Source organism: Vicugna pacos, chromosome 13 (genome assembly GCF_048564905.1).
Source record: "Vicugna pacos chromosome 13, VicPac4, whole genome shotgun sequence".
Classification (NCBI taxonomy): Eukaryota; Metazoa; Chordata; class Mammalia; order Artiodactyla; family Camelidae; genus Vicugna; species Vicugna pacos.
In genome coordinates this window covers 5,016,761-5,039,364 of record NC_132999.1, presented here as the reverse complement: position 1 = coordinate 5,039,364, position 22,604 = coordinate 5,016,761, and the positions used below count along the sequence as shown (strand labels likewise).

Sequence of the window (22,604 nt, the reverse complement as noted above, 5' to 3'; positions counted from 1 at the left end):
TTCTTTAAAGAAAAATCTTAACGTGGCTACCAGAAAATTTGTAGCCCTCGTCATATTTTTATGGGATAGCGCTGATCCAGAGCGTCCCCGTCTCACCTGAGTTCTCTGAAGGGACACAACTGACATAAGAACATGCAGTCAGACTCACAAAGCAAGTAACATCATTGTCCACAAAGTCACCTGGACACACACAGAGAGAGTAAGACTGGCTCTCCTCTCAAGGCTGATCTACTCTGGAGCCAAACGAAATGCCCTTTAGTAATGGTCTGTTTTAAATAATACCAAGAAAAGCTCTACTGGGTACTGGTCAAAGCGTGTGTATTGGGGTCCGGCAGACCTGAGTGTGAGCCCTGTCTCTGCCATTTGCTCGCTATGCAACTGCAGGAAAATTACCTAACATATTAAGATCCCTATTTTCTGTAAAAGGATAATAGTATTTCCCCATAGGGCTACTGGCGGGGAGCAACTGGGGGACGGGGCCGTGGGCACCACATCTGTCTAGCACATAGCATTTGAGAATGGTAGCTATTTTAGTAAAATTCAAGCAACATTTTCCAAGCACCTTCCAGAATAACGACGGGGTACGGTAGACGGAGGGCGAAGGAGATGGGACCACCTGCCCCGAGGCCCTGTGAATTAAAGCAGGAGTCTTAGGCTCAGTGTTTATTCCACGTGGTGCAACACTGCCCTCTAGTGACAAATATGTGGACAGGCATTCAGAGCAAGAGGCAGATAAGGAAGAAAAATGTCAATTTTCCTGGGCACTAAGGCAGTAAGTTCTCCAGATCAGAGAGATCATGTCAAATAACAATTTTTACTCATGAGTCACCTTTAAGGCAGTGGAAAGGAATTGGAAGAGCAGTAAGATTATCAAGATTTACTATTAACCCAGAGACTGTCACTTTGTTGCTTTATACAGTGTCTCAGGAAGGAAAACTGTAATTCTCTTTGCACATGTTAAATGTGACACTTAAAGAGGAGAAAGCCTGGGTGTCGGCCAAGTTCCCAGGATTTATTTTAGTAGGACCATGCCGGGAGTTTGGGTTTTGTGGATTGCTCACTCCTTGTGAATAGTCTGTAAACCAGATTTGATCATGTTTTTGTTTAATGCAACTGTCAAGGTCAAAACGTATGGCTGAGCTGTTAATACCAGCGTCAGTGCAGTCCTTTACATTTTTGCTTCTTTTCTCCTTGCAGAGGACCTAAGCCAGGATAACAGCACCCTGGACCGTTGAGATTAAGTGCGAGAGAAGGCAGGAACGTGCAGCACAACCAAGCATCGAGGGCTGGGCGCTGTTACTTTCACGTCTGTTGCTTCTGCTGCTCCAACTGCCGGAGGCCCATGGAAGCAAAACTATAAGATGCAATGACCACTTTTACTTTTTCTGGTTTGAAAACAAGACCTACCTAATTTTATTTCCTGCTCTATCTATCAACCAAACTTAAAATCGTTTTAACACAAGAACACCTGAACAGAACTTGGATGTCCCTGAGATTAGGATACTGATCTTTAATAAGGCACTAAGATGACATTGTAACCAAAACCACCTGCAAAGACAAAGGTGTGTTATCATTTTAATCATAAGCCTAGTATGGTCATTCTGGATGAAAACCCTAATATTTTAAATTGGAAAGGTTTTTTAATACTTCATTTCCCTTTTTATTGCAGTGATCTCGTGTCCAAAATTTCTTATTTGATGATCAGCTGGGTTAACCTGTGACCCCTTGAGCCAGGCCCAGACAGTTATGAAGTGTGCCCTCTAGTTTCCCGCAGGGCTTGTTTCAATATCCCAAAGTCACTTCAATATCCGGAAAGGGGAAAGAAAAAGAAAGCCGATGCAAAGACACGTGCTTGCTGATGTCAAGAGCGTGTGCAGGAGCAAAGTGGGACAAAGCTCAGAGCTAGAAGCGCACTCTTAAGGGTCTCGGGTGCCTACTGTGCAGACGGAAGACTTAGTGCTCCACACCTTGTTGTGATAGGGTCCGAGGACAATCCAGCCGCAGAAGGTGTACCCCAGATAGATCATTCCAGCACACGCGCAGAAGCGAAGAACCTTTGGCAGTGAGGCTTGCATCGTTAAAATGAGCACCTAGAAAAAAAAAATCAGCAGAATGGGGCGATTTAAAAAGTTGCTACTGGAACCCAAAGAAGAAATGAACCACAATCCCAGCGACGCCCCCAGTGCCCACATCCTTACGTTGTAGGCTTGGAAATAACCCAAGTATCTGATGACGCCAACCCAGACAAAGAGCGTGGACGTCCCAAGCAAAATGCTGCACAGGTCGTAATTTGTGAGATTCTAAGGAATGAAAAGACAGACATATGAGTAAAACATTCTACTCCACTCAGCTTATGAACCTCCCTTTAAACAGACGGGAAAAAAAGAACGGACTGCCTGCCTCTTTCTCTACATTGATTCTGAGGGTTTTTCAACTGCAGAAGGAGATAATAGCGAGCGCAATTCTAGATGTGTTTCTCAGTTCCTTTTAGTATTTCAAGTGGTTAAGCAGAATTTTTGTTCAAATGATATCCTGAAGTAGAAACTGCACTTACCACTGACCTGGGCATTAAAGAACATAAACCAATGGTGTTTGTTAAATATTAAATGATATCTTTCAGTTAGTTTTGAAAGAAAGCTCCAACATGATTTGCTAACACTTCCTGCTTGCAAGGACCTCCAGGTCTAACGGAGGAGACGCACGCACACACACACACACATGCAGTTCTCATATAATTCTCACAACTCTTATATGCTACGTGCAACGAGAGACACACAAGGGCTTCCCACGGGCATGACCCTGGAGCAGTGCTGGGCCTGGAGGACTGGCAGGGAGAGCATTGCGAGGAAGCGGGCAGAGACTGAATGAAGGCACGCGCTGAGAGCCTGCCAGATGTCCCAGAGGGGCAGCACTGGTGGGTCAGGAGGGCGAGGGTGGGAGGGAGGCAGAGCGAGGTGACAAGGCCCCTAGAGGCCACACTGAAGGCCGCTTCATCCCAAAGGATGTCCCTGAGGCAGAAAGGATTGTCACAGCAAGATAGATACTTCCAGAAAAATCACACTGACAGCTGTGGGCATCGATCTGAGGGGTCTAAGGTTGAAGGCAGGACAGCCAATGAAGAGTCAGCTGTCGCAGTCTGGGCCAGAGAGGAAGACAGCCTGAAGGAGCCAGAGCAGCTGGATGGACAAGAGGGAGGTGCTTTTGTGGTCAGGAGGTAACTCTGGAAAGATTTGCTAACAGATAGCGTAGCCCGGGGCAGTGGGTAAGGGGAGAGTCAAGACTTGGTCATGAGATTAAATCAGCTAAGTTACACAAAGTGCCAGATGCCTGGTGGGGACCCAAAGATCTCTGCCCTCACCCCCATCTGTCAGCACACCCATCGGTCATGGTCGGGCACCCCTGGATTTTGGCAGGATCAGCTCTCTGATCAGCTCTCCTTTTGCAACTGAGTAAATAAATACATAAATATAGTCCACCCCAGCAACCGATCTTCCCAAACTTCCGTTCATATTTTGAAGATGCTGCCCATGGAAGAGGTGTGAGGAAAAGAGAAAGCGTGTGCGTCAGGGAAGTCTCGGTGAGGACCGCCTGTCCTGCAGCACGGAGGCCGCCAGGAGAGCAGGAAGCACGCCAGGCTTCGAACGGGCTGCCCTCACCTTGGCTTTGATCTCCATCTTCAACACCGAGCCAATGACTGTCATGAGGTCACTGGTGATCACCAGGACGTACCACCCGTTGACGAACTCCCACTGGTCGGCGTCGCACACCTGCCGCTTGTACTTTTCCAGGAAGAAGTTCAGGAATCTCTGCGGCAAATATTTCAAAAGAGCATTTCTTACAAACCACACTGCTCTCTGGAAGGAGCCGAGGGCGAGACAGTGCTCCCACCTGGGTGGGTCCTGACTTCGCGGGTGGGGATCACCGCCACACTTCTTCCACCATCTGCCCCCGCCAGAGGTGAGCATTCCGGTTAACTCAGCGAAGCTAACTCGGACGCTGAGCACGGTGCTCTAGCTCCGACACTCTCGCGGAAATCGCTAACACACAGTACGTGCCAAATACTTTACGTAGTCTCAGCTCATTCAACTAGACAGCAGCCCCGCGAACAGGCACCCCTGGCCCTACCTTCCTGAGGTGGCAACGGAGACACAGGGAGGCCAGGCCAGGATTTGAGCCCCAGCCTCCCATTTTCTGAGCACGTGCTCCCGGGGTCCCCCCAGCACGCTGGCCGAACCTAGACCCCGACCTTGGATTCAGAATAGCTAGGGATTTGGGGGGTGGGTGCGGTAAGACAAGTGGATATTTACAAAATAAACTGACAAAGGTCAAGAATTGGAAAAAGAGAGTGTAGACTACTTCCTTGCTCCACAGATGGCACTGTGATGACTTCCTATTTCCCCAGACCCAGTCTGTATTTATACACATGCCACAGATCAGAATAAGATTTGTGGGGAGCTGGATTATATATATTCTCCAGAGCCCTGAGGATAAGAAGGTACAGCGAAACTCAGGGGAGAATTTTAGAACTGTTTTAAAAATAAAGCATTTTATGCTTCGTCATAACCCATTTACCATACTTCCTTGTCCAAATGAACTTTGATTTGTAGACAAAAGGTGAAACCCACACATATTATTACTCTGTTCTGAAGATCACTCCTGAATTTAAAAGGGTCTCATTTATTCCAGAAACATTCAAAAGCTTGAGAGCTCACCACCGTGCACCTGCGCTTGCTGGCTTGGGTTTAAGCAGCTAATCGTCCAAGTCCTCCTGGCGTGCTAGGAGCTCGGACCTACTCTCGCATCTCAGGCTGATGAATGCCTCGCAGGGACAATCACTCACGGGAATCTAATTCGATCAAGGGCCCCAGAAAGGGCAGGATGACCCAATGTCGGGGACCCACTGTTTGGACCAACTGAAGGCGGAGGCCACGAGGGGAGGGAGAAAGTTCCAACACACACTTACCTTTCGTAACCTGAGAGCAAGAACAATGGATCTTGTGCACAGAATGAGAGACGCCAAGCAAATCACGATGACGAATGCATCAAACACCAGGACATACTGAGTATTTTTCTGAACTGGAGGAACAAAAACAGAATTCAAAGGTCAAACACACCTTACGTGGGAATAATTTCCAAAATAAGATGGCCTCTGGAAAGTAAGTCCAAGTACTAAAGGCTTCAACCTCAAGAACAATCACGCTGCACTCACTCAGAAGTTCACAGACACGGTCATCACGCCCCGGTGTTAAGAGTTACACATTCAAAAACATAAATTCTTAATAGGCGTCCTAAAATATATTTCTAAATCTTTACTGTAGAATAGAATTCAAGAGAAGGGTGTCCTTTTGGGCTCCATTCAAAAGAGGCAAGACTGCAGACAAACTCGGAGTTCTTTCACATAAAAACACCAGCGCCAAGCTCTCCATTAACGAGGGGACAGGCACCGTAAAATCCCACCGCCCAGAACCCCGTTTCTGCTCCTCAGCCTTACTCTGCGCTTTCTCGGCGAAGAGTGCCATTCAGCAAGCTTGTTCCGCATGTGGGAAGAAGAACCGCTTGGGATGAAAGGAAGGAGAGGAGCAGTCAGATTTTTGTCTTGGGACACAGGTGCACGGGGAACGTACTAGAAGAAGATGAAACTGTAACCTTAGCTTCTCTCACACTTCATGGGATTGTCCCAAATCCCGACCATGGCTGTCCCCTGCCTGGCCTGCGCCCACCCTCGTGGTCTTGTCACCTGCCACTTGCTGCCTCCACCCCGGCTCCACCCTGAAGCTACTCTGGTCCTCCTTCCCTGCTCCTACCAGGCTAAAACTCTCTCTCTCTCTTTCTTGCCTCAGGGACTTTGCACATGCTGATCCCTCTGCCTGGAACAGCACCCTCCTCATCACATGTGTTTGGATTATTCAGCCTTGGGTTTCACACTGAATACCTTCCGTCTCCGGAACAGAATTCCCTGAATTCCCATCTGTATTAGTCACCCCCCAACACCCTATCAGAGCACTGTCCACACCTCTAGCTCCACTTTCTCCCCTTCACTCGATGGCCACTGAACTCTTCAAAGACAGCACCACAAGGAGCACAGAGACAGTGTAAAACAGGAATGGACATGGTCTCTAGAGCCCAAGACCTGGGTCTGAATCTTGGCTCTGCACTCAGAAGCCGTGGAACCTTGGTGAAGTAGCCTCAGTTTCCTCATCCAAAAAATGGGTAGAATAAAAAAACCCCACATCATAGGGCTGCTGTGAGGATTAAATAAATTCAAATATAAAAGCACTTGGAACATCCCCATGCAAATAACAACAGCAAACACTTACAGGAGTTGCTACGGCCTCATTCAATGTCTACCTTCCCCAGTAAATGACTCGCTCTGGGAGGCAGGGACCGGATGGATTTTGTCCAACACGACAACACCTGTGCTTAGCCTAACGCTTCAGGACGCTTACAAATAAATGCAGAGACCCCAACAGAACATAAGAAGAGCACCAAATAACCTAAGTGAGTCCTGGTGAAGGTCTGAGCTAAGTTAGAGGCAGAGAAGGCACAGAAAGACAAGCACAAAGTAGTCAGAGGCCAAGAGGAGAGATTCAACCTGGTCTTTAATGGGACTCCGGGGGTAAGAAGGGCCAACCAAGGATGACTCCTTTTCTGCCTTGGGTAGCCTGCTGAACACTCACAGCAAGAGGAGATGACTCAGCAGCAGCCGATTCCGTGGGTGGGGACACAGCCACCCAGAGAGACCACAGGGGGAAACAGGGACGAGGAAGGATGGGGCTTGCGTGGCCACGTTTGGGAATTAGGAGAGGAGATGGGCTCGGGACCGGGATGAAGAAAGGCCAGGGGAGAGGGAAGCAGGGCTGGGGACACACAACCTGCAGGAGAGTCTTAGGTCAGGGTGCTCCACAGCGACGCCACTGCAGAGAAGGCATTTAAGAGAAAAATGGGGGTGTGTCCACGGACTTATAAATAACCCCAGAGGAGCACCCACGGCCGAGTGTGTCTCTGAGGGCAGCTCATCCAGTGAGGTCTGCGCACAGACAGCCGGTAAATGAAATTCACTGAGCAAATTATTTAGCCTCACTGAGCTTCAGATGCCTCGGGTACCAAACAGAGGCTTAGCTGCACCAGCTTCATGTGCTGTCAGGAAATCAGGTAAAGTGAACGCTGTGGCGTGCTCCTTAGGACAGTGCCGAGTACAGAGCACTTGCATCCATCTTTAGCCATTTTATACTTCAGAAGTTTAAGTTATCCCAAGATATCATCTAATGGGTAGGTAAGAAAACTTGTCTTGACAAGAACTCAAGACCTCTTTGTTTTTTTTTTTTAACCCATGGAATGAGGCAGAGGGAACACGGGCAGTTTTTGGGAGGGGGGACTGAAATCTCTTTTTTTTTAATTGCGTCATAGTCAGTTTACAATGTTGTATCAATTCTGGCGCACAGCACAATTTTTCAGTCATACATGAAATACGTATATGTGTTTTCACATTCTTTTTCCCCATGAGCTACCACAAGATCTTGTATATATTTCCCTGTGCTATTCAGTATAAACTTGTTTATCTATTCTATATATACCTGTCAGTATCTACCAATCTCTAACTCCCCATCTGTCCCTTCCCAACCCCCTCTCCATTGGCAACCACAGATTTGTATTCTATGTCTGTGAGTCTGTTTCTGTTTTATATTTATGTTCATTTATTTTCTTTTTTTTTTTTTAGATTCCACACATGAGTGGTATCTTATGGTATTTTTCTGTCTCCTTCTGGCTTACTTCACTTAGAATGACATTCTCCAGGGACATCCATGTTGCTGCAAATGGCATTATGCTGTCATTTTTATGGCTGAATAGTATTCCATTGTATAAACATACCACAGTCATCTGTCAATGGACATTTAGGTTGTTTCCATGTCTTGGCTATTGTAAACAGTGCTGCTGTGAACATTGGTGTGTGGGTGTCTTTTTGAATTAGGGTTCCTTCTGGACCGAAATCTTGAGTAATGCAAGAACAGCATCTAGTACCTTCCTTCCTGACCTAGAACTATAACAAAATCCCTAAGATTGCTTGCAGTGGGCCTTATTTACAGATGAGAAAACTGAGGTCCAGAACTAGGAGGATAAACCATCTCTCCTGCCAGAGAAACCAATATTGTATTCTGTTTTAATTTGACTTATTGAGAAGACTAGTTTGATGTGCTACACAAAGTATTTTATGAACATCGTAATTGCTTTCTTACTCTATTGAAACTGTGTCATTCCTACAGGGACATTTCCCAAACCTGGGTCTGTAAAACACTAGTCCAGAGAGATGTCTCTGCCAGCCTGGGTAGGGAAGTCCTATGGCACCCAGTCCTTCCAGGGCCTGAGAAGTCCCCACACACCACCCGGCCCCCTCCGTGACCCTAACCAGGGCGTCCCACACTTACTAAACCCCCTTTCCTGGGACAGCCCATCAGTGTGGAGTCCCATCCATGAATTCCTGTCTCCTCTGGCTCCCATGCCCAAATGGCTATATTTGTAAAATCAAATTAAAGTGAAGATTAGTGGCACACAGGCAATGGGTATTAGAATTCTTAAGAGGTAACACGAAGTTTGTATGTGAAAATGGACATTGCCTCATATTTCGCCTCAAGATAACATAGGTAATGACAAGAAAGAGAGAGAAGCTTCAAGGTAAATGCATGAATAGGAGCAAACCTCAGAACATTTTGGAAATAATGCAAAGATCCCAGCAGATGTCACCCTTGTCTTTGTCCCACTCCCCCAAAGCCAGGGCAATCAATCCACCAGACAGCTTCTCACACAGGGAAAAAAAAATTCCACTTCCTAAGCTGGTTTATAAACCTCGGCTTTTTAAGACTTGTCACATCATTTTAAATTTGTGGTCTCCTAAGGACAGATTCTGGTTTTAGGGTGCAGTTCTGGGAGAAGCATGTGGAAATGTTCGCGTTTCTAGCAGTGAGATTGCGCTTCCCCTCAGCGGCCACAGGAGGGAGCCAGAGCTCCCCCGTTCTGAGTGCAGCCGAGTAACGCTCCCCAGCGCCGTGCGGAGCCTCGTCGCGGGGAAGGAAGCCGTGTCCTGGCAAACCTGCTTGACTGACTCACTCACTTGATCAAATGACTACTCCAAGCCACACTTCAGCTGCGACAAGGGCTAGCTTTGTTCACATAACATAGCTGCAGCCTCTACTTGGACTTGGAAAAGATGCCTCTGACCTGTTTCTGTCGGGGAAAGTGTCTGCTGAGGGAAAGAAACCACGTTTCAACAGAAACTAAAACTGCGTGTCCTGAGCAGAGGCCTGAGTAAGTGCAGTTAATGGAACTTCAAAGCCAGAGCGTCAGAATCATGAGGACTCAGACAACTGAAAAGCAACGGGCACAGATTGAATCTAACTTACAGCTAGTATAAAACAGGAACCACAGGTGTTTTACATTGTGTTTTGTCCTGATAATCGGGTCAAAGGCAGGTTCAGTTAAACCAAACTGGTAAGTTAAGAAATACTGACCACCTGTCGTCAACATCACCCCGACCCCTCCATGAGAACGGGTTCTGTGTGGCTCACTTTAGCCTGCGGACTAAGAGCTTTTCTCCAGGTGGCGGCTCAGGAAAGGACCCAGGAGTGCACGGGCTGCTCTCTGGGCTCTGAAGGCCTTGATCTGTCTCCACTGTCACAGGCTCGGACCAAGTCGTACCTTCTCCAAGAAGCGTGGCTCAACTGCATTTCTCACTCTGTCCCCGGCTGAATGGCCCTCGGCTTTCCCGCTCCTCACACCTCCTGGCCTCCCTCACTTACTCCTGCCCAGGACACGGGAGGGATTTCGCAGGCATGTCAGACCCCCCGCAGAGCGCCCCCAGTGACAACGTGCCAGCTCTTGCTCTCAGCGCTTTGCTTTACATACCAAGCCCTTTAGCACTCAACATCCTGGAAGGCAAGTACTATTATTACCCTCATTTTACAGAGAAAGACACTGAGACATAGAAAGGTTAAGTAATTCATCTGAGATCGCAGGCATAACAAACAGAAGCAAAACCCAGCCGCAGGCAGCCTGGCTCCAGCAACTGCCCCTAACCACCGGGCCACACTGCCTCTCCTGTGAGACCTGCAATCAACCTTCGCTGATTTGAACAGAAATGCACTGGTGGGGTATGCTGTACAGAAGTGAATGCTCGCAATGTGGTTTTCTCGAGCCTTAAACCATTTAAACACCCCAAGTCCCAAAATAAAGTGTTAAAAATCATCACTAATCCACAGTGAGCCGGCATACAACGTACTTACTGGATCCAGATATGGTCAAGTCTTTACATTCTTCGATGTTAGCGTCACTGTCAAAATAGATTTTGATTTTGCCGCTGTGAGCGTTGTTGTCGAAGGTAATCTGGAGACACAAATATATGAAGAGGTTACGGCTCAGCAGGAAGTACGACCGACATGCTCGATCAGCTCTGCTCAAAGCATCAGCAGCATCCAAGCAGCGCGCTGATCCGAAGACAACTGCACGCATGGAAATGTCCTCATCTCCTGACTCCTTCACAACTCCCTATTAGCAACGAAGAAATACGGTCCAAGGGGTGAACGCCTGAAATTCTGCTAAACCCACACTCATTCAGATTCAGAGAAATCCTAAAGCAAAGCAGCCAACCAACCCAAGGAACAAAAATGAGAATTGATCAGTTTTGACAAGAGAACACGAAGACCTCATTTATGACACTGAATGGAATTTGCAAGCATTTGCTTTCATTTAGTCCTCTGAGTGTGAAATTCTAGGTTGGTATGAGGCTGGAAATTATTTCGCTATTTGCTTCAAGTGCTACATATAAGACTTTCAGAAGTGACAAAGATTGCTTTGAGGCTACGGGGTGAATTTAAGATTTCCAAATGCCTTCAGTCTTTCACGTTATGTTCCGAGCACTTTAAGTGTGTGAGTGAAACGTGCAGAGTATTTTGGAGCCTGAGAGAAGTTCTGTAGGGGCTCTCCTGGGGGAGGGAAACGAGCCCTTGAATACCAGACTTAGTAGAAGTTTCATCATAGCTCATAGGTAGAGAAATGAGGCCTTAAATGAGAAATGAGAGCTTAATGCTCTGGTCTGGTCGTAATGATATTCCTGGATGACACTGAGAACGTGTGATGTGCACGTGGCTTGTGCTCAGAGATGCTCAAAGATACTTGTGGGCTTAATCACAGACCACCTAGACATTCAGCTCTCCAAGCTCTTTGCCTGTTTTCTTGATGTGTTTTGTAACATGCAGGTCACCCTGGAGAGATTAATCATGCTACTCTCTGCTGCAGACATCCTTCCTTTTGCCACATTTATTTATCGTTTATCGTTACTGCTATTCCTTTGGTGACTTGTTTTTCTGTCTGTCTCCTCCACTAGGCTGCAAGCTTCCTGAGGGCCACGGTACCTCTAGGGCGTGGCACCTGCCCCCGGCCAGGTAGGGACTCACGAAACACTTAGTGATCCTTGCTGAAGGACGCACTTGTCTGAATTGCTAAGGAAGCAGTTACATACAACTTTCAGTTTAGCATTCAGCTTTGCCCCTCAAGAAACATGAAAGAAGAAAGGGATGGAGGGGTGGAGAGGAAGGGAAGGGAGGGAGGGAGGGAGGAACTCCATGAAAGAGAGAGGGCGGGTTTCTGCCCCTGCAGAGCAGTCTCTTCTGCGCACGCGCACCCCTCCCAAAATAAAAGCTGAAACAGCGGATCCTTTGCAGACTGGCCTTCAGATCAAGGGGGCAATTTCTGCCTCAAGGTTTGAAAACATTTGCTACAATACTTGCAAAGACCTTCCTCTGAAAGTGGGAAAACATGACAGACACTTAAAACACTGGTCATAAACTTTTTTTTTTTTTTAGAAGTAATTCGGAGTAGGAAGTCAAAGTCGGCTTTGAAAACTCCTCTTTTCAACCCGGAAATCTAGTTTTAAAAAGTTGAAACAGTCTTGCATCATTTTGAGAAGTTGTGGCCTCTGGACCAACGATGTTATAAAGTGGCATGAAAACTGTTTTAAACACAACCGCACCTAATACATCTATCAGCTGGTGGTAAAAAAGTGGCTCAGTAAAACTGACACTTGCCGTGTTCTGAAAGACGTAACAGTCTGGTAACTCTCGGGAGTGAATGGTCTGTAGATCGATGCCTTTGAGTTGAAAGGAGATTTCAACTTGTAAGAGCCTGAATAAAAAATATTTCAAGGTATCAGTTGTCACAGTCTTCCTCCTCGCCTTTCCCCATCCCTGTCTCCTGGGCAATGAAACTTAAAAACTTCCTCACCGATAAAATTCCAGGCTGAAGAAGGGTGAGTTCTTCCAGTCCTCAGAGCTCTGGGAGAGGGCCTGGGGGTCCAGGTGAATGCAGTCTAGGGCAGTGCAAGGACAACGTGACAGTTCAGGCAGCAGTCAGATGCTGAAACCGGGGGCCCAAGAGTGCCGAGAAGCAGATACAAAGTTCAAAGTGTCTCCCCACGATGCTTGTTAATTACAGCGGTAACTTGACAGGGAAGAACCTGGCAGGTACCACCCCAACCAGGGGATCAAAGTCACCACCACCAGTGATGAGGTAAGTCGACAGCATGTGTCTCCTGAAATAACATACCGTTTGTGTGGTGTTCCCTCCCCAAACGCACGTCAATCTAGTCGTAAAGAAACAGGAAAACCTGTGGGAGGGACCCTTTAAAAATGTCAAGGTCATAAAAAGGGAAGAAAGCCAAGAACCTAATTCTGCTCCAGATTATAGGAGACTAAAGATACAGACAACTAAATGTGATATGTGACCCTGGACCAGGTTGGGCGTGGCTTTTGCTGTGAGAACATGGGGGCAACTGATGACATGTGAATAGGGCTTGTGGGTTACTGCATCGTTCCCACGCTGGCTCGCGCTTCTGAGCAGTACACAGCAGGCAGGAGGGGAGTGCTCTTGTTGGGAGAAGGTGCACACAAGTGTTCAGAGAGAGAGACAGCATATCTGTACCTTGTTCTCATATATCCCAGGAGAAATTCTCATATGTAGGAAGAATGATAAAGCAAAGGTGATAAAACGGTAGCATTTGGGAAAGTCAGATGAAGGGTCCACAGGGACACCCTTGTGCTGTTCTGCAATTTTTCTGTTTAGCCTGGTACTTTTTCAAAATAAAGAAAGAGAGAAAGAAAGAAAGAAAACGAAACTAAGGTTGCATTCAAATAAAATCAAACTGAGCTGTAAACTGTAAAAGACTGATTCTATAGAAATCAGTCTTTTTATTGTGTAGCCTAGCACCTTGGCAGGAAACCCAGGAGGGCTGGAGCCAATGAACAACTTTCGTGGTCAGCACCTTTCAAGGTCACCCAACCCTGAGGGCAGAAAGGGTGTGAACCTGCCTGGCTGACTCTCGCTGGGCTGTTGCTGCCCCTTGGTGCTCTTGGAAATGGAAAAGTCGGGGCCCACTGCAGTGCCAGACACTCAGAAGGTGCTAGAGAATCCGGGTTGGCCCCCTGGCTAGTTCCCTGAGAATCTCCTCCCACGACGTGACCCTTTATTTGCTCACCCATCCCCTCCACGGGAGGATAAGGTCCGTGGGAGCATGGGCACCACTGCTGTGTGCTGTTAGACACCCACTGCCGAGCAGGCAGGTCACTCAGAGGGTGCAGGACACATGCTATGAAAATCAGGCACCTTGGGCCAAAAACAAGTACGGAGCTGCAAGGGGGACCCGGCAGCCGCAGTATTTAAGGAAGGTGGGTGTCAGGCAGGTGTCTCCCTGTGTTTGGCAAATGGACTATTTGTATCAAGAAACAATTCAATGTTGGTTTTCCTGACCAGGTCTTGATTGGTACGGTGTGGTAGGCTAATCAAAAGAAACTTGTCTTTTATAAGAAAAGACGGATGATGATAAAAAAAAAAAAAAAAAGAGCAGAGACATACAGGGACTCACTCTCTGCCGGCACTGTGCTGGGGGACGCGCTCTCATTTAACGCCTCATCCTGTTCAATCCTCAGGCCAACCTTGTGAGAGACACGACTGCTGCCATTTTACAGATAGACAAACCAAGGCACGGAGAGGCCAAGAAACTTCCTTAAGGGGACACAGCTAGCTGCTGGCCAAGCAGAAGTTAAATCCACACGTGCTCAGTCCCAGGGCCCAAGCTCTGCCTTCACCGGGACACTCAGCAGGCTGACCTCTGGGCATCTAGCTCAGAAACTCCGAAGCCCCAGGCTCCCTCCGTGACTCACGCTTTTCTGACTCATTCACTTATTCAGTAAATATTTGCTGAAAGCTTTCATGGGCCAGGCACTGTGCCAGGCACTGAGGGCAGAGCAATGAACAAGACAGATGAGGTCTGTGCGGGGCTTACAGTGTAGGAGGGGAGACAGAGCAAGAGTGAAAAATACACACAGGACAGTTTCACAGTGTGCAGAATGCTGGGAAGACGGAGGGAAGGGATGGAGGAGAACTGGGTGGGCAGCCCTCCCCCGGAGAGCTGGCTGGGGAAGGGCTGTGAGGTGCAGGGGTGTCTGAACGGACACCAGAGGTTGGGAAGAGCCCCAGCTGAGCACAGATCCTGGGGCGGGGGGGGGGGGCCTCCGGGCAGGGCGAAAGCACACACGAAGCCCCAGGCAACAAAGAGCTTGACCAGCTCAACCAGCAGCAAGGATGCAGGGCAGGGAAGCAGACGCCAAGATGAGAAGCCTGGAGAGGCAGGCGAGAGGCCAGTCCCAGAGGGACCTGTGGGTTTATTCTAAACAGAATGGGAAGTCATGCCTGGTTTCTAAGCCAGCAAGTGACGTGACCCAATTTATCCAATTTTTAAAAAGTATCACTCTGGTTGCTGAAGGGTAGGGCAGGGGTAGAGACGGATCTGAGGGGCTGAGGGTCTGCCTTTCTCACAAGCGCCTGTGTGACGCCACGTGACCGGGCGCGAGCAGTGAAGACCCACCGTCACGGAATCACCGCGTGACCTCGGCCTGGTCACTGAGCTCGACTAGCACCGGCTTCCTCGGCTGTAAAGTGAAGGCCCAGCTGAGGGTACTCAAGGCCCTTCTAGCTCTAACAGTCTTATTCTAAGGTAAAGTAGAAGAAACATAAATAAACTGATCTGAGTAAATGACTGTCCTCTGAAAGCAGTAATATGTCCAAAACCTATGTGCCAGATACTAGGCTGTCTTCGCCTGTATCTCATTCATTCTAAGACATTAATTTTTTCACTTTCAAATGTTTCTAAGATAGATGAGTCTTTTCAAAAATTGATGGCATCTTAAATTCAGAGAAATCTGACCGCATTTGTTAGTTAATTTTGCACTAAGAGTAAAATTTGCCTTATAAAAGCCTATTTGGTTATTCAGATTCTGTAAGTGTAGTAACAGGGTTACCCTTGATCTACATACACACTCGAACTTGAAGTCTGGCGGACCTTATGCTACGGTCATTGTAACGAGGCCACCGAGCACCTGGTGGCAGCAAAGCCTAAGGACTGGGATGTTTTTAAAGGCTGGCAGAAGCCCTAAATAAAACGTCAGGTCTCAAACAGAACACACTGGTATCAGAGCGGCAGCCTCATCGCTCAGATGAATCTCACTCCGAGGGCAGAAGCCCCCAGCAAGCGAAATATCCACCCTCCCAGAGGCAAAGGGAGGGTGGCTCTGTATGTTCTCAGAACAACAGGGAAAACGATGAAACGGACATAATGCTTCATGCTAAGAACACATAGAAAGGAGGACATAAGGAATTCAAAATCTGCGTTATAGAACGTGAAACCCTTGCCTTGGAATGATCTCCATCTAAATGTTGTAAACGTTTTTTAAAAACAGGATTCACAGCAGCCCCCGCAGTGAGGATGAACTGTACAGCTGTAGGTCTAGAGCCAGCGACAGAGGGATGCGCCCTCCGCAGAATGAAGGGAAACCCTTAGCTTGAGCTGTACCATCAGTCCTGCAGCTAAACATCCACCCAGCAGGACAGCAGCAGGCAGGCAGGGCCTGCACTGAGCATACCAAAGGATGCCCCTCTTAACAGTTAAGATACTGCAGACTTCATGACTCATGGAGAGCAGCTCCTGCTAATTCACCTACTTCAACTCTAACACCATACCAGTGGAGTCAAACTCAGTCCCTCTTTGCATCCCCTGCAGGCTTCCTCCAACGTGCCCAAGACAAGAAACTCTAAAACCCAGTATTAGGCATTTAAAAAATATTCTTGAGAGCTTTTGAATAGATTCATCACAAAATTCTCTTTGACAAGTTGTAAATTAAGTCAAAAAGTACTTGCTTAACTTAACTTGCTGAAGCAGTCTCTCTTAAAATAAAGTCAAATTAATAATCAGCTTCTCTCCATTTGCTTAAAAATATTCCATCTTCTGATTGAAAGGAAATGACCAAGGACGCCACAGTCCAACGGTCGGGGAATAAACCTGGCTTTCTGCACTGCCCGGCCCACCTAGCTACTGGTATTAACTTTGGCCACATTTCTTTAGTTGATTTTCCAAGAAAAATCAATGGAGGAAAACAGTATATGAATCATTGGAAAATAGTTGTATGATGCATCCAATTCAGTCTCACATTTTTAAGAGGACAAGTGGCCAGTGGCTCACTGGAAGCAGAGAGGGTACCCACTCAGTACTGCCACCCCAGCTACAGGAGCCGCCCGCAGAGCGGAGCCCAGCTGGCAGCTCAGGAGAAGGTTTCAGAGTGAAACAGGGTCAGCTCCTGCAGACTGACTACTGAACAGATCTCAGGACAGCGAAGCCTGCAGGCGGGGAGACAAGCGACATTCGAAGCTTGCTGGTCACAGACCCAAGCCACTGACACCTAGATGGGCCTCTGGAGGCCACCTGGGGACCCTGACGGTGCTGGCTTATGGTCTGTTTCTTTTAGGGTCAGGAGTATGGGACACATTTACTCAGGAAGAGATTCTAAACAGGTAGCTTGTGGAAACAGAATTAGAACGTTTGTTTTGCGGGGCTGTTCTGTTGTATCACCAAGGCGCCCTATAATTGGGTTATAGGAAATACGGTCAAAAGAACTGCGAGGCTCTCTTTTTAATAAAGCCACCCCAAATTCACACTGCCACCAGGACCCCCATTCCTCACCTGTCAGCTGCTGGAGGAGCTCAGACCGATTAATCTCCACAGCCCCAGCACATACACCAGGGTTTGCTGAATGAATGACCACACCTGAAGAGCCTTAAGTCAAATACTTTGCAATAACCTATGGTATGCTTTCAAATTCCTAACAGATGTCATAAAACAATTTTACTCGATGAAATGTTAACTTTTTGCCAAACAACCTCCAAAAGGAGAAAATGAGTTACTTATCACAATTCACCTCTGAAGAGCATTAATATACTTAACAAATGATTAGAAGCAAAAATACCAAGCATTTGAACCCACATTATCTCATTTAACAACTAGAGGCTTATTTTTTCAAAAACTCTAATCGCCCCCTCCTGGAGGGAAAATCTTAGACAGACAGGAAACACCTGTCCTTTTACCCCCAAACCAACCATCTGGAGTTGCACCAAAGAGATCCACAAGTGTTCCTGGTCCTCTCACAGTAGGCCCGCAGGTTCCTGAGCCAACGGCTTTGCGTGCAAATGTCAAAGCCTCAAATAGGTTGGCTGCCACAAGTGCAAAGCTGCTCCGTTTGGGTTGCCAGCACACGTGGGTGTTTTTGCTCTTAGTACAGAAGACGACAAAGGCATACAATGAAATCATCGCTGCGTTACCGATTTTAATGTCGCTGTCAATATTCAGTGTCTCGTTGGAAGGAAACATGGTCCCTTTCTTGTAATGCTGCTTACAGACTTTTAAGCCAATTCTGTTGCCTTCACTTTCTCCATAACCAAGGGTCCCCAGGGATATGTTCCTCAGGCGATGATACTATTAAAAATAGTTAAATAAAAACACTTACGAGCTTGAAGAGTTTCATGAGAAGGTACAGCATATGGAATATATATTCAGCTGGGTTTTTAGTGCTTATATCATATCCCTCAATAGAACTCCCCAACATAAAATACCAAGGTAATATCCCCAGGTTGGGCAGAAACACAAAGCCTCATAGAACTCAAAACCACAGTGAACGTGCAGACAGAGGCTGCCACCTCCTCGGAGCCAAAGCCAAGGTCCTGCCGATCTCGCTGACCTCACAGCCCACTAGGGTCCCTCGGCCCCACCCCCCACCTCCCAAAGCCACACTGGCGTCCAGGCAATTCCTGGGGCTCCCCAGACTTGCTCCTGCCTGGGGCCTTGGCTGTTCCCTCTGCCTAGAAGCTCTGGTTCTCTATCTGCTAGATTCACTCCTTCAGGCCTCGACTCAAACATTACCAGCTCAGTGAGGCCTTTCCTTCCACCCAGTGAAAACTGCAAACATCCATCACTAGCACACAGGCACCACCAGGCACTCCCAGTCTCCTCCCTGCTTTATTCCAGTTATCACTGTCCAGCATACCACTGAGGGCCGAGCCACCCACACCCACGGCGTGCACATTAACGAGAATTTACCACCTGCCTATCTGCGCCAACAGGGCCTTACGGGCCCCTGTCTTCCTTCATAGGACTTTATTATTTCAGGAAACTTTTGCCCAGGGACATCAAAGTTGCAAACAACTGTATTGTTTATTTCAGGAACATCAAAAAAACCCCAGAAAACAACAAACAAACAAAAAAAACGCATTGAAACAAATGATCAGTTTGGAGATTTAGTCAATTAACTCTCAAGAGTCTTTGAACACCCCTTCCCCCAACCCTCACCTTGCTATGTCCACCATTCCTAAACTATTATATGAATATCTTCACCCTGTTCTTATCAAGCTCCTCTCACTGAAAGACCTGCCTTAACCCAGAATTCAAGATCTATATCTGGGCTTTGCCCTCTACACTCGACTGAGCATGAACGGCCAAGGGAGCACCTCCTCTACCACTGTTGGCGGTGGGCTCAGGTTTGCTCATCCACACGGCTTTTTGGTGGTGTTTTCAGGGAGTCAGCATTCAGCACTACATTTCACTCCTTTTCATTTGTCTGGCTCTCCCCCCTAGAATTAAGTTTTATAAGGACTGGGGTTTTGTCTGTCTCCTTCATGCCGTGTCCCCCGTGTCTAGAACAGTACCTGGTATATACGAGGTACTCAAATATTTATTGAATGAGTAAATGAATGAATGAATGAAAAAGAAAGAATCTGGTTTCTCAGCACTGCCTAGATACACACATAGCGTATCCTCCTCCACACTCAACATTCAGCGAGGCTCGTTAGTGCTATGCATCAAAATTGAGACCCTGGAATCTGAGGTTTGGCCTCTCACTCATCAGACCTTCCGAGATTGTGGGCTTACTCTTAGCTATGTGACTATTTGGGTAATCTCCCCATAGTAGTGGGTAGGAAGGGATAAATACAAATGTAAATCTTAAAGAAAAACTTAAAATAGGCAAAATCTATTGTGTGGAAATGTAGCTATAAAAAAACAGCAATAAACCTTTTTTTGGCAGGCTATGCAAAATTTAAATTAGAATATTTTAATATATGTATAATTATTTTTTCAAAGACAACAAGAGTAAGCGTCTATATATTCTTAAAGTAGAGGTAATTCACAACAAAATACTTGCCTGATTAATAGCAAAAAAGATGCTCTCATAGGCGTCCTCTTGAGTATAAACACTGCAACTGTAGTCGTCTTCATCTGTGCCAGAATAGCCTTTCAAAAACAAGTGCTTAAAAGCAGCAGCATTTTCTTCTTTGAAAGCAACCACCAGCTGGTTACTTAAACCAAAACGAACAAGCTAGAAAGAAAAGCAAATAGAAGTATGTGGATTTTGCCCTTTACTAGGGGAAGCAAATGCCTTCTTACTCTCATCAACCCTCACCTATAAACATCGGCAAGAAAAATCTCACTTTACTAATCACACCAATGTCGAAATACAAGAATTCTCTCCCCCAGAAGTAACCTGAGCAAGCTACATCTGCCACCTGAAATAGCATAAAATTAGGAGACATGACCACTTCCAGGGACTAACCACCTTACTGGCCTTTAATGACAGAGAAGAAGAGGAAGGATTCAGTTAAGTCTGAATCCACTTTTCTTACACTTAAATTTCTAATTGTTTTAAAAATGGCTGTGTATTTGACCTTTGAACAATGCGAGGGTTAATCTGACTTTATCGTTTGCCCTGTGAATTCGAGGATTCAACCAATCACCGACCGTGGAGCACTGTCGTGTTTAACTACCGAAACACACCCACGTACAAGTGAACCTACATGGTTCAAACCCACTATGTTTGGGAGAGGGTATAGCTCAGTGGTAGAGCATTTGCTTAGCATGCATGAGGTCCTGGTTCAACCCCTAGCACCTCCATTAAAATAAATAAAAACACAATTGCCTCCCCCCCAAACAAAAACAAACAAACCAACCCACTATGTTCAAGGGTCAAGTATACTTAGTGAAGCACTAATTCATCCACTTTACTGTTTGATAGTTAAATCAAAATGATTTAAAATTTAGGAATTATAAGTATTTCTAAAAAATCATAACTATGCCTCACATGTGGCTTTCTAAGAATGTTTTTGAAAAGTGGCCTATATAATACTTACTCCAACTAAGAGGTAACATCATTGTCCCTCCAGCCCTGCAAGAACCTGTGTAAGATTTATACTCAGGGTTCCTGCCTCCAAGACCTACAGCATCAAAGCTCTGTATACCGTATCCCAGCCCAAGGTTAAGTGCCCAAGGGCTTTCTTCACCAGGAGTGAAAGTATTCTTTCTGCCCTAAGGTTTTCTTCGAAATCCAAGCAGGGAAAATGAGCAAGCACTAAATGTTTACCCCCCTCAAACCCAGGCAATTACACACACAAACAGCCTCCCTCTCCACACACACTAATGCACACTCTCTCACACACATGCTTCCACACTCACCCTCACACTCATACACACACTCACACTCTTTTGCACACTTACTCCCTCACACGTGCTCTACAGCTCTCTCTCTTGTCTCTCACGTGCACACACACACCCCGACACACCCACGCAATGGCAGAAGTCAAACCTTTATAAGCCCTGCCCCACACACCCTTCCCCATGGACCCACTTTATCTTCTCATCTGCTTTATCAGACAATGAGAGTCCAGAAAATTTGCTGCGAATCTTCACCGTGCCAAGTCACCAAAACAATTTGGGGCTGTTGTCATGCATGAAATCAGCACGTTCCACCTGATGACCTTGACCCATGTTATCTGCTGTCACTCCTTCCAGATGAAACAAATGTTAATTTGCATATGCAAACTTACCTATTTTAAGTGATTTATATTTCTTTAGCTTTTAAATTTTGTCTGACTTTTTTTCAAGGCTAAATAATTTAAAATATTAGTTACTGCTTTTCAGCAATTATCGTACTCCAGGCCCTGTACTAACTGCTTTACACGCATTATCTCATTTACCAACACATCGGCCCTATGAAAATGTTACTACTGTTACCCCAGTTACATATGTGGAAACTGAGGTTCGGCCTCATTACGTTGCCCAACTCACCGAAGTAGAATGAAAGCCAGTCTAACTCCAAAGTCATGTGTGTTATGCCACACGATTTCCATCTACTGAAAAATCTGCCTTTGAGACTCCTTGTAGAGAAAAGAATTTAGGTGCTAGCTCTCCAGGACTGCAAATACCATTTGAGAAGGTACGTAGATGACACCCTTTGAGTCTCACCAGGTCACATTCCTCAAATATCAAGTCAAGGGATCGGGCAATTGCTAAACCCAGCTGTGCTGAGGGAAGTGTCAGATAAGAAGTCCCACAGCATCCAATCTGTGCTGAAAATCAACTGAAGGCTAAGCGTTCTTTCAAGCATATGATGTCTACCAATGGGGCCTGTAGGAAATGCCAGAAAAGGAAAGGCCATGTTGCTTTTTGAAAGCTAAAAAAATAAACCAGGGACCCAATGCGCACATGACCATTTCAGGGTTTATTAAATACTGATACACAAATGAAAAAACTAGTACAGCACACACGGATTCGGTTCTTCATTCCAAGTTTGCCAAGTACTTACTCCATGCCAAGCTGGGATACAAAGTGGACAAGGCTGACACTGCATGGTGTGGAATGCCAACTCTTCTGTCCCGAGTGCCTAAAATTTATAACTTTAACTTCTCACTTAATTCTCCAACACCCTATGAGGCAGATATTACACTGAGCTCCACAAGGACAGGAATTTGTTTCTTTTCTCCCCACTACTATATACTCAGAAACTGGGATAGTGGCCACCACAATGTCAGAGTTAAATACTGAATCTGTGATGAATAAAATCCCATTTTATACACGTGCAACCTGAAGTCAAGTACCTTATCCAGGTTGGAACTGCTGGGACATGTGAGAATGGGGATCCCAGCTGGGTCTGTTTGACTCACCGGTTCCTTCTCCTGACCCCTTGGCCACACTACCTCTCAAATGGAAATGCTGCCAACTTAACTCTAGAAGTGGGGATATTAGACCCATTCTTCTCACACTCATAGTTAAGCTAAAGAAACCCCCGAATTGAGTGGGGAATGAATAACTTGACCAAGAGATCAGCATTCAATTTGCTGATATTTTCAGCCACCAGCTTCTTTAAGCTCAAAGCTCATCAACTCAACTTTGGGAATGAGAGATCATGGAG

The 22,604-nt window shown here is 46.5% G+C and overlaps 1 protein-coding gene and 1 long non-coding RNA gene across 4 annotated transcripts in view; one reads left to right on the top strand and one right to left on the bottom strand.

The window, feature by feature from the left end:
- Positions 1 to 22,604, bottom strand: part of MCOLN2 (mucolipin TRP cation channel 2) — a 49,554-nt gene that overhangs the window by 9,853 nt on the left and 17,097 nt on the right. For all 3 annotated transcript variants that reach the window (XM_031679574.2, XM_072974077.1, XM_072974078.1), the window contains exons 3-11: positions 19,566 to 19,739; positions 17,692 to 17,845; positions 12,271 to 12,355; positions 12,075 to 12,171; positions 10,275 to 10,374; positions 4,964 to 5,076; positions 3,657 to 3,806; positions 2,199 to 2,300; positions 1,968 to 2,090 (exon numbers count right to left, since the gene is read on the bottom strand). In XM_031679574.2, coding sequence (XP_031535434.2) covers positions 1,968 to 2,090; positions 2,199 to 2,300; positions 3,657 to 3,806; positions 4,964 to 5,076; positions 10,275 to 10,374; positions 12,075 to 12,171; positions 12,271 to 12,355; positions 17,692 to 17,845; positions 19,566 to 19,739 — 1,098 coding nt within the window. The remainder of the gene's footprint in view (positions 1 to 1,967; positions 2,091 to 2,198; positions 2,301 to 3,656; positions 3,807 to 4,963; positions 5,077 to 10,274; positions 10,375 to 12,074; positions 12,172 to 12,270; positions 12,356 to 17,691; positions 17,846 to 19,565; positions 19,740 to 22,604) is intronic.
- On the top strand, positions 9,366 to 12,195 carry LOC140700581 (uncharacterized). Its single transcript, XR_012078990.1, has 3 exons — positions 9,366 to 9,483; positions 11,375 to 11,432; positions 11,853 to 12,195. It is a non-coding gene; the product is annotated as an uncharacterized lncRNA (long non-coding RNA).